The sequence below is a fragment of the Zootoca vivipara genome, chromosome 4 (assembly GCF_965207765.1).
Source record: "Zootoca vivipara chromosome 4, rZooViv2.hap1.1, whole genome shotgun sequence".
NCBI classification, from domain to species: Eukaryota; Metazoa; Chordata; class Lepidosauria; order Squamata; family Lacertidae; genus Zootoca; species Zootoca vivipara.
Genome location: NC_142587.1, coordinates 51,842,289 through 51,859,840, shown reverse-complemented (window position 1 = coordinate 51,859,840; position 17,552 = coordinate 51,842,289). Strand labels below are relative to the sequence as shown.

General features: G+C 41.8%; 2 protein-coding genes across 6 annotated transcripts in view; one reads left to right on the top strand and one right to left on the bottom strand.

The window, feature by feature from the left end:
- CLIC6 (CLIC family member 6) overlaps window positions 1-17,552 on the top strand; it is a 126,010-nt gene that overhangs the window by 25,991 nt on the left and 82,467 nt on the right. The gene's annotated exons all lie outside the window — the stretch shown is intronic.
- On the bottom strand, window positions 2,361-17,413 carry KCNE1 (potassium voltage-gated channel subfamily E regulatory subunit 1). 4 transcript variants are annotated; one of them, XM_088668760.1, is made up of 4 exons: window positions 17,309-17,413; window positions 16,175-16,280; window positions 13,827-14,012; window positions 2,361-5,129 (listed from the first exon to the last, which is right to left on the bottom strand). In XM_088668760.1, the coding sequence occupies exons 3-4, from the start codon at window positions 13,986-13,988 to the stop codon at window positions 4,713-4,715; spliced, it is 579 nt and encodes a 192-aa protein (XP_088524886.1). In that variant the 5' UTR covers window positions 13,989-14,012; window positions 16,175-16,280; window positions 17,309-17,413; the 3' UTR covers window positions 2,361-4,712. The 4 variants fall into 4 exon arrangements, with proteins under 4 accessions (XP_088524886.1, XP_088524888.1, XP_088524887.1 ...); XM_088668762.1 differs by lacking the exons at window positions 13,827-14,012; window positions 16,175-16,280; window positions 17,309-17,413 and adding an exon at window positions 13,447-13,602; XM_088668761.1 differs by lacking the exons at window positions 13,827-14,012; window positions 16,175-16,280; window positions 17,309-17,413 and adding an exon at window positions 13,432-13,594.

Here is a 17,552-nt window from a genome sequence, read left to right as displayed (position 1 = left end):
CGGAGCTCTCCCTGCTTTCCCCTGCACTCGGGGATGGGCTGGAACTCAGGAGGGGAGGGACTTCGCGATATCCCCTGTCCCTCACATCCAGCATTCACCTAAGTTTTATTCAGAGAAGGCACATTGAAATTATGAAACATAACTTAGTTCCATTAATTTCAATAGGTCTACTTTGAGTAAAACTTAAGCTGCATCTGCTCTGTGCATTTAAAACATCATACCACTTCAAACTGTGGTCCCTAGGATGCTTTGGGGGAAGCCATTGCTATTTAAAATGGCATGATACTGCTTTAGTGTATATTGCAGTTGAATACCAGCCCTTGGGGTAAAAGACTCCTACTTCCAAGAAAGTGTGTATAGGATTAGTTTCACTCATTAAACTGCAAATTCTCTTTCTAGCTTTCTCCCTGTGTCCACCAATATTAGAGGACGGTGTTAAAGTTTATGTCCATCCTCCACATGCTTCTCTCCTAGAATCTGACAGCAAACCTCTGAAATGTTTGAAGGTCCCCTGCAACTAATTTTGATATAAGACATCTTGTAAAACAAAGATCGCTTGTGTGTCCGTCCATGTGTTCATGTACGCTGCATTGGGAGATGTTGATGAAGTGAAATGGAAACAACCTTTTCCCATTAGCATTTTCTTATTGTTAAATACCATCTGCGGTCATGCTACTACAAGCTTGATTTAGCTATGCCTTGCATTTTCTCTCAAAAAGCATTTTGGATAATGCAGTACTACTGAAACATACAGTATTTGGTCATATTTATCTTTAAAAACGTTCTGCATCATTTACCAAGGCACAGTGTGCACCCAGCCTATAATAAAAACACAGGTGTAATATAGGCATAGCTGCCAAGTTCTCCCTTTTTTTAAGGGAAATTCCATTATGCTGAATAGGCTTCCTCGCGAGAAAAGGGAAAACTTGGCAGCTATGAATATAGGAAGGGGTTAGCATGTATTCATTATGACTCCAATACAGTACCAAGAAGCAGTGTGGTCCACATCCTATGCCTCACATCCTGTTACAACAGTAATGGCTTAGGACATTTTGTTGATTATGATGATGTCATATGAAGCCCTTAGTCCATCATGTAACCACCAGGTGGTGCTCCTGCAAAACTAAAGCCCAATCCTTACATTACAAACCTGAAGAGATGTGTTTGCCTGCGGAGAATTCTACATTGCTAGACTCAAATGTCATTTTCCCTACACTTTGGGCATGTCAACACTACTATAAATACATTCAGTGTCAACCAACACTTTACACTCTTTCTATGTTTACTTTTTCCCTGCTGTCATTCACTGTGTGTGGCTGGCTGGTTGGAGAGATAAACAGAGCTCTTAGCATAGCATTGCAATGAACAAAATAGCACGGATATGATAATGACTCATGTTTTCAAAACCAAGTTTATGTGTAAGAAATGAAATTTTGAGGTTAGTAATGCTAATGTCATTGCTAATACTTTGAGCTGCAAATGTTTGCAGGGTGAGTTTTGTGGCCAGGAAACACTCCACATCAAAAGCATAAGGCTCATTGCATTACAATACACTTCAGGCTTGTATCCCATGTTCAATAACTTCCATAAGGCTAAGCCTCAAAATTGAGCAGGATCTGAATTACCTGAAACCCATTCATCTAGCTGTTACACCACACTGTGAGTTTGATTGTAAATTACTCTCTTGGTACCTAGATATAAATTTTATTTCCTGTAAAAGTGCCAGTAAAATTCAAATTTAACCCCCCGTCCTCCCAAAAAAGCTTCTACTGGAAATCAATGATGAACCATTGCTTGGTGAGGTTTTTTTTTACTATAGTTAAACAAACAGAATGGACGGCTTCTGCTACACAAGATTAGTGAGCAATTCTATAATGAATAGCAAAACATGCCAAAATCAGATTGGATGCCTTCGAAAAAATTGTAAGATTATTGCAAAGGTAATTATGGGCAACCAACAGCACCCTGCTTGGTTTGGCTTGCCCCTATCTCTCTTTATCTCTTTATTCCATTACCTGTATAATGTATATTTGGCCTGAACAAACTCAAAGTATGATCAATGTTGATAATTTTAAACTGAATTTTTGTAAAAGAAAAGGCCTCTTATCCTCGCCTTCCCCACACTTGCTGCATTACGTGCCATGTACAAGTAAGGAGCAAATACCTAAAAGCATACTATTTCTTTGGCAAACTAATTGCACAAACAATATGTTTTGAATGGAGAAGCATTAAAATCAGATGTCTGAACCATAGATTTATAACAAAACAAAAACTAGGCATTTTGTTCACTAAAATCTTTAGTTTTAGATAATCAGAATGGCTTTGCCATGATGTGGAATATTATCAAGATACAATTGTGATACATATTTGTTATTAACACTTTATTAAATTTTATAAAGAAAATTTACACATTAATAAAGAAGAATTACAATTGCATGGAAAACACTCTAAACTTATGGCACATAGAGGTGCCATTTTTTAGCAGTCGTGCCTTTTATAGCATTTTTAATCTCTAGTCATTGGAAGGTGATCATATTTACCTCTGTATCAGGTAAGGTTTACCTGTTGTTTTCTGTAAATCATACTCTGGCAAAAAGCACAACAGTCTGGGCCATTTTTTCAGGTCACCTGCAACACTAATAATATAGCTCCATACCACAACATTAACTGCCCCTCCTTACAATGAGGTGTTCCTCTATAGAGGAATTGTAGGTATAATCTTCCTTTTTAAAAAATAAAAGAAATCGTTGGTTTAAAATAATACAAAAGTTATATAATAACCAGAAATTACAGGCACATTCAATGGAAATAATTAATACTGAAGAGAAAACACATTATTTGAGAAAAGCAGCTGTGTAAATTAATAATGGGAATCAGTGTCATGTATTTGGGGAAAAACCCACTGATTTGTAGTAGGTCTTTTTTCTGCTATTTGCATTCTATGGATTTTCACAGCAAGTTTCTCACTGATTTGAATGGATGTGAACTATGTAATTTATCTAGCTGATTTAACACAACAATGTCTAGGTTCTAAACTTAAATACATTGCATTTTGAGAGACACAACTTTAGAACTAGGATGCAGAATGGTTTCTTTGAAGGAATGAAAAGAAAGTATCGAAATTAAACATATGTCACACATATGCAGATAGAATTTAACAGAGGGGAGTACCAATACTAAAGAAGTTAGCAGGGGAGAATTCAGTTTCAAGAAGCAACGATTAAATGTAGAGAGACGAGGCTTTATGGTAAAAAGCTTTCAAAAACAGAAGCAAGGAAAAAGTAGAGCTTCGAGAATGGAAAAGAAATGCTTTGTAGAGCCACTGGCTTCCAGAATACCTGTACATAGGTTCATTTGCTCTAGGGGGCCACCTACACCATAGCATTAGCAATGTATCTTTGTGTCCCCTCCACACCCGGCTGCCTGCTTTGAAGTGGCACAGTCACTCGCAGCTATTTCTAATTGCTACACCAAAGTAAACACCTTCCCCAAGTCATCAGTGGCTAAAAGCCAGCCAGTTTGGGGTGCCTTGTTGCACACAAGGAAATAATGTGCCTAGCATTACATTGACCTGACTTGTCATCTTCCATCCCATAAGGACCAGTAACTTGTTTACAGTAGGTCGGAAGGAAATACCTAACCCCATGTGAAATCAAAACAACATTTCTGGTCTGTAGTTAAATTTTCCTGTTGGTGTTAAGGATATGTTTGTGGAATGAGGCTTAATTCTTTCTTTCTTCTTCTTTGCCCAAATTCCTTGCCGGATTCCTTCCTTATGGTGTAAGTAGATTATAGTCAGCATATATCTCCTTCGGCAGCTTGATTCCCAAGCTGGTAGCACCACCTGCCAGTACAGAATAGTCTTCCAAAATGCACTGGATTACTAAATGCTGCTGATGCACTTTTCTCATTATGCTAAGGGGGTTGAACAGAGGCAGTGCTGGATTTACATATAAGCTAAACAAGCTATAGCTTAGGGCCCCACTCTCTTGGGGGCCCCAAAAAATTTTTTTAAGGAAAGAAATCTGAATGTACATTTCCAAAATATAAGATAAAAATAAAATAAAACCTACATACAGCAACAGTGTTTTGTCTCGTGTAGGCTCCTATGATGTTTGTTATGTAAATGGCTTTTGATACCTATTAGGTCCATAAATAACCATACACTATAGCATATATTCAACACAAAAAACAGTGACAATTTGTTGTTGACAAAGGACAGCTGGACATATAAAGGCCCCATTATCTTCAGTAGCTTAGGGCCTCATCAAACCTAAATCCGGCGAAGAAGAAGAAGAAGAAGAAGAAGAAGAAGAAGAAGAAGAAGAAGAAGAAGAAGAAGAAGAAGAAGAAGAAGAGTTTGGATTTGATATCCCACTTTATCACTACCCGAAGGAGTCTCAAAGCGGCTAACAATCTCCTTTCCCCTCCTCCCCCACAACAGACCACCCTGTGAGGTGGGTGGGGCTGAGAGACTTCAAAGAAGTGTGACTAGCCCAAGGTCACCCAGCAGCTGCATGTGGAGGAGCGGAGACACGAACCCGGTTCCCCAGATTACGAGTCTACCGCTCCTAACCACTACACCACACTGGCTCTGAAGAGGCAGGGGATGTACTTTTCTTTTTAAAAAGGGTAAATATAGGCCACAAACTGCTTACTTTCACAGTTTTGGAAAATTCAGTATGATGCCTGTAAGATTAGCTGCCCATTTGCTAGGAAGAGTTCACTTCAGGAATGTGACTGGTGGGCTGTTCTACAGCATGCCGGTTTTCCAAGACAAAGCTTGATTTATAATTTTCCATCACCTTGGCTTTCAAGCTGGCCTTGTCCTCCTTCCGCCAAATGTCTGTGGCAATGTACACATTGTATGGGTCATTTGAATGTTCAAGCTTTTTGGAACGGATGTAGCTCATCATTATTCCGAACGTGAAGAAGCCAAAGAAGCCAAGCAATAGGAGTATGTAGATGACTTCCAGGTGGTCATTTGTTGCAATGACTGGTGCAGCTGTAGGGAGGCTGGGTTTGCTTTCATAGTCTTCTAACAGTTTTGAAAGGAGGTAGTTTAATGCTGTGTTGTTGGACACCAGTGCCATTGTCCTGCGAAGAACTCCTTCCTTAAATTCCGATTTCTAGAAGAAGAAAATTGGGAGGGGAAACATGTTAAAAACAAAATATGTAAATTATATATAAATAGTATATAAACTGACTTTCTAGTGGTAAAAAAGAGATGTCATTATGCTGTATTTTGAATGAGAAATCAGGAGCTGATTCTCAGAGGCTTTTTCGTAATGAAATTCCATGAACCAAAGAACAGATGAAATACTTACCTTTACTGAATGAAATACCATTTGCACTAAAATGCACTAAAAAGCATTGCTTCCAGTATTCCCTTTTTAGTGGAAGACAAATACAACCTCAACATATACACTTTTTTTCTTTCTCAATATGTATTCTGCTGAACATAACAGATCCACGGATGCTCTCCAACCAGCCTAAAACTCTGCCTCTTCTACTTTGTGACAACTGGGGAAACACAGCCAGATGGGCGGGGTATGAATAATAAATTAATAAATTAATAATAACTTGAAGCTTTCCATTGATGCTGCATGATGAAGGCACATCTGAATTCTAACAACCCAGTTCAGAGCAGCTACAGTATTCTCTCAAGATCTCTGCACAGTAAATGTGGGGAATTATCCCAGAGGCTGTAATTGCAATACATATATCAGACTTCTCTCTCTTGAGTTTTTTGACCTCAATATTAAATTAAAATTAAAAGCATATTGACATGGATATTGCTGCACCCCCAATAAAACACGAGCATCCATTTTGCCTACTATGAAACGTGACAGCTAAGTCTTGTGCACTTCCAGTGATTTGTTAAAAGGCACACATGCACAGATGTGGAATTACTAAGGCATGCCCAGAGTGGGGAAAAAGAACTTTGTGCGGGGCAGGAGAGGTGTGACTTAGGGGAGGAGCTAAACAACAAAGCTTAAATACATTCCACAGAGCTCTGCCCACTGGCGTGTATGGCAAGCGATGGAATAGTAATGAAAATCCATGGCTTGAGGGGGGGGGTTTGAATCTGAGGAAATTAATGTGCCAGTTGCACACAGAGAAAAACTGGATCTGTGAAATATACTCGGAGTCGAGAGTGAATTTCATGCTCTTTATTCAGCTCGCAGTCATCAAGGAGAAGAAGAGAAGAAGAATGCCCTTTCCCCAAAACCATCTGCTTATATACATTATTTACACAATGGGCTTTGCGTGATTGGCTACTTCAGGGCTACAACTGTGGGCCAATCAGTTTGTGGATTGGCTTCTGCTAGCAGCCTGATTGGCTGCTCCTGCAGGCCAATCAGGTTGCGGATTCACTTCCACCTGGAGTTGGATTGGGTAGCTCCTGTGGACCAATCAGACTGCTGATTCTGGATCCTATTGTTCTATGATTCAGCTCAGTACATAACAATCTGTATGACCAATTTGCAATAGAGAGCTCCTGTCTGGAAACACCCAAGATCTCCCTCCTGACTGGCATTAACTTGTCCCCATCCCTCCTTTTGTATTTTCTTCCTCTACCTCTGTCATTTCTGCTTGCCACATGATGCAATTTCTTGATGCCACAATTACCTCTTTGGTATTGGAGGCCTTTCTGAAGGTCACTGGCGTAGGTGCTCTGATGTCACAAGGAGCTAGCTAACTTTGGCCCAGGGAGTCGAGCACTTATACAATCACTGGAACCTTAGAATGTCAATTCTGAGTCCCTGAGCACTTAGTCAAGCCCCATAATCTATAGCACTATGCCATGTACAGTATTGTGTGGTCTCAAGCTTTTGACACCCTCTGTATGCACTGGTGGAGGAACGGTAGTGTGGAGGGAGCGGACCGCCCCCGGCACCACTATTCTGGTAGGGTGCCATTGCGGCACATCACTCCCCCAGAATGCGTGCCACGCCCTCGCGGGCGGCGTACCACACCCCCGGATGTGTGCCATGCCCCCCGGGGAGCGCCAGCCACACCCCCGCCTGCTCTCCACCCCCGGTAGCGGAGCATGCAGCTCCGCCACTGTCTGTATGTTTACAGAAGAAAGAGGATGGGATTTGGGTGCTGTTGTTAATAATGAGAAGTAGGACATATAAGGCATTGCTTGTTGAACAAATCAATAGATTAAACTTCCAAGGAACACAACAGAGAGACCCCCTATGGGACAGATAACCTTGATTAAATTGTATGTACAGTACACTTCTTTCGTCTGCAGAGGGCATTGCCATTTTCTTACTATGGATATTGTCAAAGTTTGGTGCTTAACTGGTTAAGGAAGCTGGAGATGGTTGCGGCCTTGGTCTTATCTTGAGAGCAACTCTCCTTAGCTCTCTGCTCAGGCTTTTGGCACGTAGCTGGGCTCTTGAGTTTCACCTGTAGGTCAGGAGATCAACACCGGACAAGAAGTCACAGGGTGATCTATGATAAAACCTTCCGGCCCCCCCTCCATGGGGTGGGGTGGGGGTCAGCTAAGTAGCAGGTTTTCTTTAAAGTTTGTCTCTGTGTGTATCTTGCTCCAAAGCCCAAACCCTAGTTGATGTTTTATTTTAGTTTCTGTGTAATTAGCCCAAACCAAGTTTTGTATGTTTTCTACTTTTGGTGAGGGTTTTCTTGAGAGAGGGTCCAGCTTCTAGCCCCCTTATCTTGACAGATACTAGAAAAAATATTCCACACAGGGCTATGCTTTTATTTCTTCTTAAACAAGGCAAGCGCTGCTGTGGCTGCAGTTTTAAGACAAAAATTGGCACAGAGAGAGGCCCTTCTCAGCGACCTTGCTGTTTTCCTGCTGAAAACTGGCCCATTTCCCCTTATTGAAGGGGGGGGAGCAGTTTGGGGTAATCTTTGGCAGGAATTTCCAGGGCAAAGGGTTAAGAAGTGCTTCTCCCTTCATGCTACACTTCTGATTCAAACTGCAGCCTGCATGGATGCATATTTGAAACTGTAAAATGGCAATAATGGGACTGCATATAGCAGAATGTTCCATATAGTGACCTTTACACTGGGAAATCTTCATCACGTGGAAAGAGTGCTGATTCAAGTTATTGTAGCTTGAAGAATGAAATCTCACCCTGTTGCAATTGTGAAATCCCTTTCACAATGTCTCTTTATCACACGACCATTAAGAAATAAGTTTTTTTTTTTAAAAAGAAATTGTTCTGACAGGTTGGTTTTTGGAGGGGAGGCATGTCTGAGTGGATCCATTGCTAAGTGGTAAAGCACAAGATTTGTGTGCAGAAAGTCTCAGCTTCTGCATCTGTAGGTATGAATGAAAAAGACTCTTGCCTAAAACTTTGGAGAGCTGCTGCTGGTTGGTGCCAGTACTGAGCTAGGTGGCCCAGTGGTGTGACTTATTTCTATTTATTTCTAATAAAATCTCTAAGGAGGGCTGGCCCAAGCTGTTTTGATGTCTGAGGCAAAAGCCAAGATGGCGCCCCCAGATTCTGACAGGACAGCCAATTGAACTTTACTTCAACACTAGCAAAGGGGCAGCATCCTTCACCATAGGCTAGGTTCTGAAGTGCACAGCAGTATAGCTTAGGGGACTCAGGAAGAACCATGGAGACTGGTGCCCATTGGGACTGGTAGGGTAGAAGACAGGGAGCCCTACAGTAGAAGATGAAGCCAGAGCCCACCACAGGCATGGCCACCCTCTGACTGCTTGTAAGAAGCTAGGAAAAGAGGGCTGGTCATGGGCAGGCTGGGGTTGCTGCAGCAATGCCAGATTTCCTCTAAAGGACCAGCCTCTTCAGAGGGGGAATAGTCTGGCAACTGCTGCCTGAGGCAGCTGTTGCACTCTGCCTAATGGTAGGGCCGGCTCTGCCTCTAAGCTGTTTATTAAAAATGGCTTGGTATAAACCAATTTCCCATGTTGCTCTGATTTAGGTTAACAGGGATATAATACAAGTTGTGCCAGAAGCAGTTTAGTCATGCTGGCCACATGACCCGGAAAGCTGTCTGTGGACAAACGCCAGCTCCCTCGGCCTGAAAGCAGATGAGCGCCACAACCTCATAGTCGCCTTTGACTGGACTTAGCTGTCCAGGGGTCCTTTACCTTTTTTTTTTACAAGTTATGTAATTAATCTTTTTCAACTAATGAGTCCAATCATTCATTTATAAAATGCTGGGGTGTCAAACAACTGACAGTGGCATGCTTTAGTATACAGTAGTTTCAGAATACCTGAAGGAGCATCTCCACCCCCATCGTTCAGCCCGGACACTGAGATCCAGCGCCAAGGACCTTCTGGCAGTTCCCTCACTGCGAGAAGCAAAGCTACAGGGAACCATGCAGAGGGCTTCTCGGTAGTGGCACCCACCCTGTGGAATGCCCTCCTATCAGAGAGATAAACAACTACCTGACATTTAGAAAATACCTAAAGGCAGCCTTGTTTAGGGAAGTTTTTAGTCTGTGATATCTTAATGTATTTTGATGTGTTGGAAGCTGCCCAGAGTGGCGGGGGAGACCCGGCCAGATGGGCGGGGTATAAATAATTTATTATTATTATTATTATTATTATTATTATTATTATTATTATTATTATTGTCAGCAACAAAAGATGTCCTGAAGTTTGATGTGGCTTTATTGTGGGGAAATCTATGAGCTAGCCGACAGGTCTTAATGTGCTTATAATTATGGAAACACAGAGTAACTCTGTCACATACAATTTCCTGATTTAAATGTTAAGGGATGGACATGGAATGTGTTTCCATAGCTCTATTGTAAAGGGGAAAGAGGAAATCAGCACTGAGTTTGGAATATATTCATCATTTGGAAAGTTAGATGGCATCTGAGTCCACTCCAAGCAGAAAACACACACAAATTGACTCCAGTAAGTAGGCATGTCTAGGCACTCTTGTTAGCAGCATTCCCAGATTAGAGAGGGTGGGGCTTATTCCAGATGTATGGCTGCAGGCTAAGGACATTCTCAATACACTAGTCTTGGCCAGTGATAGCCAGTTCATGGGAGGAGGAATGTACAGGTATTTGGTCCACATTTTAAAGAGAACTGATTTAATTAGCCCATTGGAACCTTGCCCCATAGACCTCTGGTCTGACTCACAATTTCATCCCTTTTATGGGGAGTTGCTAAGTGTTCTGTTGTGGGAATAATGCAGCCACATCCGGCTGTTACATTCTGTATAGCCTGAAGATATGGCTGATATCAAAAAGAAACTGGATCTTTAGTATTGAGGCTCCAGCTCTATGAAATCAGCTTCTAGTTGAACTCAGACAAGGACCTAGCATTTTTGCTTTTAGGAAACAATTGAAAACTTATCTTGTTAAGAATACAGTCATGCCTTGGTTTTCGAATAGCCTAGTTCTCGAATGTTTTGGCTCCCAAAAGAACGATCAAAACCCGGAAGTGACTGTTCCAGTATTCGAATGTTCTTTGGGAAGCTGAATGTCCGACGGGGCTTCTTGCAGGAGCTTCCTGCAGCCAATCAGAAGCCGTGCTTTGGTTTTCGAACACTTTGGAAGTCAAATGGACTTCCGGAACAGAGGCTGTTCGACTTCCAAGATACGACTGTACTTTCATTGAAGAGAAGAAGAAGAAGAGTTTGGATTTGATATCCCGCTTTATCACTACCCGAAGGAGTCTCAAAGTGGCTAACAATCTCCTTTCCCCTCCTCCCCCACAACAGACCACCCTGTGAGGTGGGTGGGGCTGAGAGACTTCAAAGAAGTGTGACTAGCCCAAGGTCACCCAGCAGCTGCATGTGGAGGAGCGGAGACACGAACCCGGTTCCCCAGATTATGAGTCTACCGCTCTTAACCACTACACCACACTGGCTCTCAGCTTCTTGGCCCTTTTATACTACGTACCATATGACATTTTGTGATTATCTGGTTTTGTTAAATTCTTATTTGTATTTTATTTTTACTATATATGTTGAAGGGGTTCATATTAGTGTTGTATACTCCTTTGGAAATATTTGTTGGGAGGCGATTTATAAATCCTCAAATAACAAAAAAAAATGTGTGTCAGAATGCAGCTATCAATCAGATGATGACTTTTCCAAATAATGTAATATATTTTCATTTCAAAGAAATGCACATAAAATAGCATCTTTTTGCAAAAAAAACCCCATACCAAATGCATATTTTAGGGGCAATGCATGAAAAACATAGGAATAAATGATATTGTAGGGGAATAATAAATACAAAATACAGTACCTGCAAATGTAAATCTAAATTTGGGGGCATATTTAAAAACCCATCAAAACTGGGATGGAAGTAACCAATGATTGAGCACCAAGAAGCCGATACAGAATGTGAAAAGGCTGAATGTTTCATCAGTAAATCCTGAAACAAAGGCAAGTCAGTTGACTGCTTTTACTATACTAGTGTAAAATGTGGCATGGAAAATATCATTAGGGAAAGTTTTGAGTAGGGCTGTCTTCACCAAATGCAGCTGAGTATTTTATTTCATTTTACTGCATACAGTGTTTTGTAGTAGTAAAAAGACTCCTGTAAATTGGGAGGGGGGTAGAGAATTTGGGAAGCAGAGGTGTAGGAAGGGGTGTGTGGGAGCTGCAGGCCGCCCCAGGTGTCATCCCTGAGGGGGTAACAAAATGTCACACCGCAGGGGGTGGCACTTACCGTGGGGCCTGGCCTGCAGTGTGCCCAAGCCACGCCTCTCTCCTGGAAGTGATGCGGTGGCTCGGGGCCTCGCGCTGCCTGAAACGGGGGACTCCGTGGGCAGCTTGCCATGCCACCCCTGTGCGCTGATTGCCCCGACCCCGCCGCTCTGGGTGCCGGAGCAGCTAGCCATGCCCCTGTTGGGAAGGGTGGTGAAGGTTTGTGGCAGCAGTTCCTTTGAAACGGCCATGCTATTACACATTCTAATCTGTCAGCTTCCATTCCCAACTTCTGCTATTCTAAATATTAGGCACCCCACATTCCTTGGGATGTGTGTTTGTCATGCTAGGGTTGGACTGGGTGCATAGTGTCGAAAATGGGTTTTTGTTTTTGACTGAGTTCAACAACATTGCAGGTGCCATATGCTCACCTGAGTACCTTTGTGTTCAAGCCCCAGGATCACATCATACTCTTGGTATCAGTGTGTGCATTTTTTACATAAAATTGATCATAAATACTGCTTGTTACTTGCTACTTTGTTTAAGCCACACGTAAATTGTGAATGTTCTCAACTGTGTGCATCTGCTCTTTACAGGACAAGGAGAGAATGTAACAGACTTCTGTAACAAGAAGACCGTAGAGCAGGCTTCCTCAACCTCGGCCCTCCAGATGTTTTTGGCCTACAACTCCCATGATCCCTAGCTAGCAGGGCCAGTGGTTAGGAATGATGGGAATTGTAGTCTCAAAACATCTGGAGGGCCAAGGTTGAGGAAGCCTGCCATAGAGAGTGAATGGGATTTGCTCAGTCCCAAGGGAGCCCATGGAACTGCTAGCTACATCAACTTAATTTCCACCAGCATCTCATTAAAAATATGTGCTACTACCACATCTAACAGTATCCATTGCATGTTGCCATTGCAACCACTCCCTTGTAAAGCTTGTTAATTGTAACATTATGAACTCCGTTGTTATTTTATCTGCTTTTGTGAAGATGGTCTGGTTTCCTGGAAATTAACTACATTGAACTTTTAGGGGGTGCTGAACAGCTTCCCAACAACCTGAGGGCACAAACAAACTCTCTTGTGTCTCCAACTCCCTACCCCCCCCAACCATGGGTGCATTTGGATCTGTGTTCCAAGTAACACAATGATAACACAGAAGTACCACACCTATTTCTAAAGCTGGATTTTTGGGGGGGGGGGGCGGGAGACAAAGGAAAAAGTTAAACTTTAATATTTTCATACCAAATAATTCCATTTTTTAAACACACTTGTTTTCAAATGGGTATATAGGAATTTTGAGAGGTGAGTTACTGTACTGTTCAAAACTGGTCTTAAAATATATTTGCTTGTCATCTTTCCAGTTCCCACACAGAGCATCCCAGTTAGAAACAAAACAAAACAAAACAAAACAAAACAAAACAAAAATTCCTGGCAATGTTACCTTTATGTCTAGAGGTACACTGAGCTGACATTCAGTACTCAAATTGTAAAATGCCAAGCAGTCTATGGAAATGATATGTATTTATTTGTAACCCACTTCTTGTTTCAGGTACCTGTAGTAAGGTTCTTTGAAACAAGGATTCTTCCCACTCTTCCCGCTTCGGATGGGAATTTTGTTTCACAATATAAAACTGCCTAAGGGAAAAAAGGACACAGCAGAGCAGGTGCCAGCCTTTTCCCCAGATGCAGAAGCACAGAAGGCAAAGATGTATGTGTCTGAACAAGAAGATGATTTTAAGCAAGGGCGGCAGCTTATCTGGAGGAACAAAAAGGCTGACAAGCAAACAGGAAAACATGCAAACTCACCAAGCTGTGTGCTACCTGGATGCTGTGAATCAGGCTCTCTCTGTGAGCATGGCTGGGAAGAAGCCTGAGGTCTGGGTGTTGGGAATCCACACCATCACACCGTGTTTGCTGGGAGGGACCTGTCGTCTGGGTACAAGTGGCCAAACTCATACTATGAGTGCACAGGGGAGGAGCTTATATCCAGGTGGCAATGCAGTTCCATGAAGAGGAAGGTGACACAGAGACACAGATTTCCAGGTGGAGAAAGGATTCCAAGCAAACAAAACAAGAAAGGAAGTGTGCCATGTGCTAGGGTGAGTCTGCTGCACATGCAACACAAAGCAATTCTGTACAAAGAACTCTTCTCCCCACTTCGATGAAATTATACAAAGGCAGGACAGATTAAAACAGCTCACCTTTTCCTTTGCCCAGACCACCGACTCTGTTGTACTTACAAAGTGAAGCTGCTTTCTTTCACTGCAGAGAGTAATGGGAACAAATGTAAATGGGCAAATGTGCCAGAGCTGAAGCCTGCGAAGTTTGGACATGTCCTTATCGCCCAGCCTACAGTTGTCCATCTGTAAACTGGCAACATTAAGGATCTAAAACAGAGAATGAAACAAGGATTGCAAAGACCTTTGAGTGCTTGAAATTTTGATGCAATACCATGGGAAAGCTCTTTGCCCCCAGCATACTGTTCTACCGAGTACACATTCACCTTGGACCAAGATAAGCCCTTTCTTTCTCACTTTATAAAACAATGCCTCCATCTTTCCCCCCTCCTTTCTCAGCTCCCCTTTATATTTTAATAGCTTTTGTATTAATCTTCTAAGGCCTTGGCCCTCCAGGTGCTATTGAAGTGCTTTGCCCCCTTGCACATGGCAGAATAATAATAATAATAATAATAATAATAATATATTATTTATACCCCATCCATCTGGCTGGGTTTCCCCAGCCACTCTGGGCTGCTTCCAACAGAATATTAAAATACAATAATCTATTAAACATTTAAAGCTTCCCTAAACAGGGCTGCCTTCAGATGTCTTCTAAAAGTCTGGTACAGTGGAACCTCGGTTTATGAACACCTCGGTTTATGAATTTTCGGTTTATGAATGCCACGGACCCATCTGGAATGGATTAATTCATTTTCCATTACTTTCAATGGGAAAGTTTGCTTCAGTTTATGAACGCTTCAGTTTATGAACAGACTTCCGGAACCAATTACACCCATGCTTCAGTTTATGAACGCTTCAGTTTAAGTACTCCGCGGACCCGTCTGGAACGGATTAATCCACTTTCCATTACTTTCAATGGGAAAGTTTGCTTCAGTTTATGAACGCTTACTCCACGGACCGTCTGGAACGGATTAATTCACTTTCCATTACTTTCAATGGGAAAGTTCGCTTCAGTTTATGAACGTTTCAGTTTATGAACAGACTTCCGGAACCAATTGTGTTCATAAACCGAGGTACCACTGTAGTTGCACATGGCCTTAAGTGAAGGCTGATGGGAGCTGCAGTCCAAAAACATCCAAAGGGGGATTGAACCTGTGACCCTGGCATTATCAGCACCACAGTCTAACCAACTGAGCTATTCAGGCTCCAAAGGGCCAAAGGTTTCCTGCCTCTGTTCTAACTGGAAAACTACAAGCCTTTTTTTTTAAAGAACAAGCAACTGTGTGTGTGATGTGTGTCTGTATGGATTTTGAGCAGAGAATAAAGTAAACATAAAAGGGTAAACAAATATATGGACCTCCAGCAGGGAGGACAGCTTCAGAGGTGATTTGGGGCTCATCCACATTTACTCAGCAGTTCCACATTGTACCTCATCAATTTATCCCCTGGAGTTGGGAAAAGACTGTATGGGAAAAATTAAGCATCCCCTCTCAACTGCTGTTCTTCAGCTGAATATTGTCCTCTCCAAAGCTGCTTTTCTCGTACGCTTGGGGCATTGTTATAAGCACCCACAATGAACTTGCACACTGACTCTTAATCATTTCTCCTTTCCTGTAATCACACTTGCCTTCTTACAAGGAACAAGGAAAGAGATTGTGTCTATTTAGGGTGAATGCTCCTCAGGAGCCCAACAAGGGTGGGGAAATAAATGGGGGAAAGGTTTGCGGCAGAAAATGAGAAACAATGAGGGATAATGGTTAAAGAACCCCATTTTCTACAAGCTGATTCACTGTTCATTCCTCAACTGCTTTTTACCAACAAAAATATGAATGGAAGTCAAGAACTCTGTAGCTGTTGATAAAGGACTAAGATCAGGACTGAAAGTAATTGGATTAATCAAGATTTTGGAAGCAGGAAGAAAGAAGAACTTTGGACCCCGGAACCCAGCACACGGGAAGTCACACAAATTGTATAATTGGCTTTATAACTGATACATATTTGGATATGAATGGTAATTTGATACTGATAATGTGGCTGTTACTGGATTTTAGTAATTGGAAATTAATTTAAAACATTTAGCAAAAAAACCTTGCTTTTTACCACAAGGACTAGCTGTTGGCTTTTAAATATATGCATTTGCATGTAACAGAAAGGTTGCCCTCAAATGAGTCTAAGCACAGTAAATAAAGCGACTCCTTTGATATCATGTTAAAGCATGTGCTCATATTTGGTGACTTTTATTAAAGAGAAAACAGTTTCCAGAAACTGCTTCTACATTCAAGCAGGTGAATGCAGGTAGAACTACTCACTTCCTTTCATTACAAGAAAAAATAATGTTTGCCACCCGTGACTGGGCTGCGTCCACTTACTTGGGATGAGTAAAGGGATTATTTTGACTGGAGATCTGTAGTGTAGGAAAACGGCAGGCTGGTGATTCATGGCACAGGAAATGCACTGGTGCAGTTTTCATGAGCACTGAAATCACACAAAGTATAAATATATCTATATACTAGTTCACTGTTGAGTGATTCAACACTATGTGGCTTAGGGCATATGTGAGGTGGGGGACACATACAAAGAGAACCAGTTCTTCCAAATTGGGCATGCAAAGGCAAAGTTCTGTATCTGCCTCAAGCGTATGCATTAAATTCAGGTGTTTGTTTGTGCATGTGACTAGATAACCACATGCGACTAGCCTGCTCACGGTTATTGGGAACTGGAGGTGGAGCCTAATTTGCAGCCTGACATTAAAATATCCAGTGATGATTAATGTGTTTATGGCTGAAAAAACATTTCAGACAAGTTCAATGAGTATGACCTCCAAACAAAAACTCTCTCCCTCAGATAATTCCTGTATTGAATTGTGTAAATGGTGTCTCCCTGACAATCACATTTCCTATTTGTGCTGTCCCCGAGTCCCAGAGCAGTTGCCCAAATTAGGCACAGTTGTGGCAGAAAAGTACTGATGAGTCTGATAAAACCCACACAACTGAACAAGCGGGAAGACTGGTGGTGATGGTGAGGAACTGGACAGTTACTGGTGAAGTAATCTCACCAATAAATAAATGAAAATAAAATAAGATTCACTAGTCTTCTTCATTTGCTCTACATTTTCCTGCCTCATCTGTTTATTTATTTTATATTTCTACTGCACTTTTCCAGGGGAATAGCCTGGAATGTGATGGTGCATGGAACCAAACTAGCATAAAATGTAACCATACTAGCTTAATACATTTAAAAACAATTCTCATAAGAGCAATTTATATAAAGCACATGTAAAATACATTGAATTTAAGATTTAAAGTATCCCAGTTGAGATCAGCAAAGGCAGAGCAAACAGCAATCACTCTGAATGTAAGTTGTTTTAAACTGTTTCTAGTGTGTTTTAATTTGTGTAACCTGACCTTGGGGTGAAGGGGGTGAATAAGAATGACAACAATTACAACACTGTTAAAAGCGGCCTCGCTGAGGGTCTGAGAGCAATGGTGGAAAAGAAGTCTTACTTGGTAAAGAATTGATAGCCTTCCTTTTTGAATGGAAGTGCATGAACTGTTTAGGAACCACAGCAGCTCTTCCTGTGGAGTCTTTCCTCTTCCCCAGCAACTTGGTTCACCTATGGTGACAAATCTTCTCTGAGGAAATATCTCTGTAGGATGGACCAGAATTCTCAGTTCTGAGCTGCCTGCCTTGGAAGAAGTGACTATGTTGGCAACTGAAAACTAGATGTGGGCCAAACTGTCCATTTTA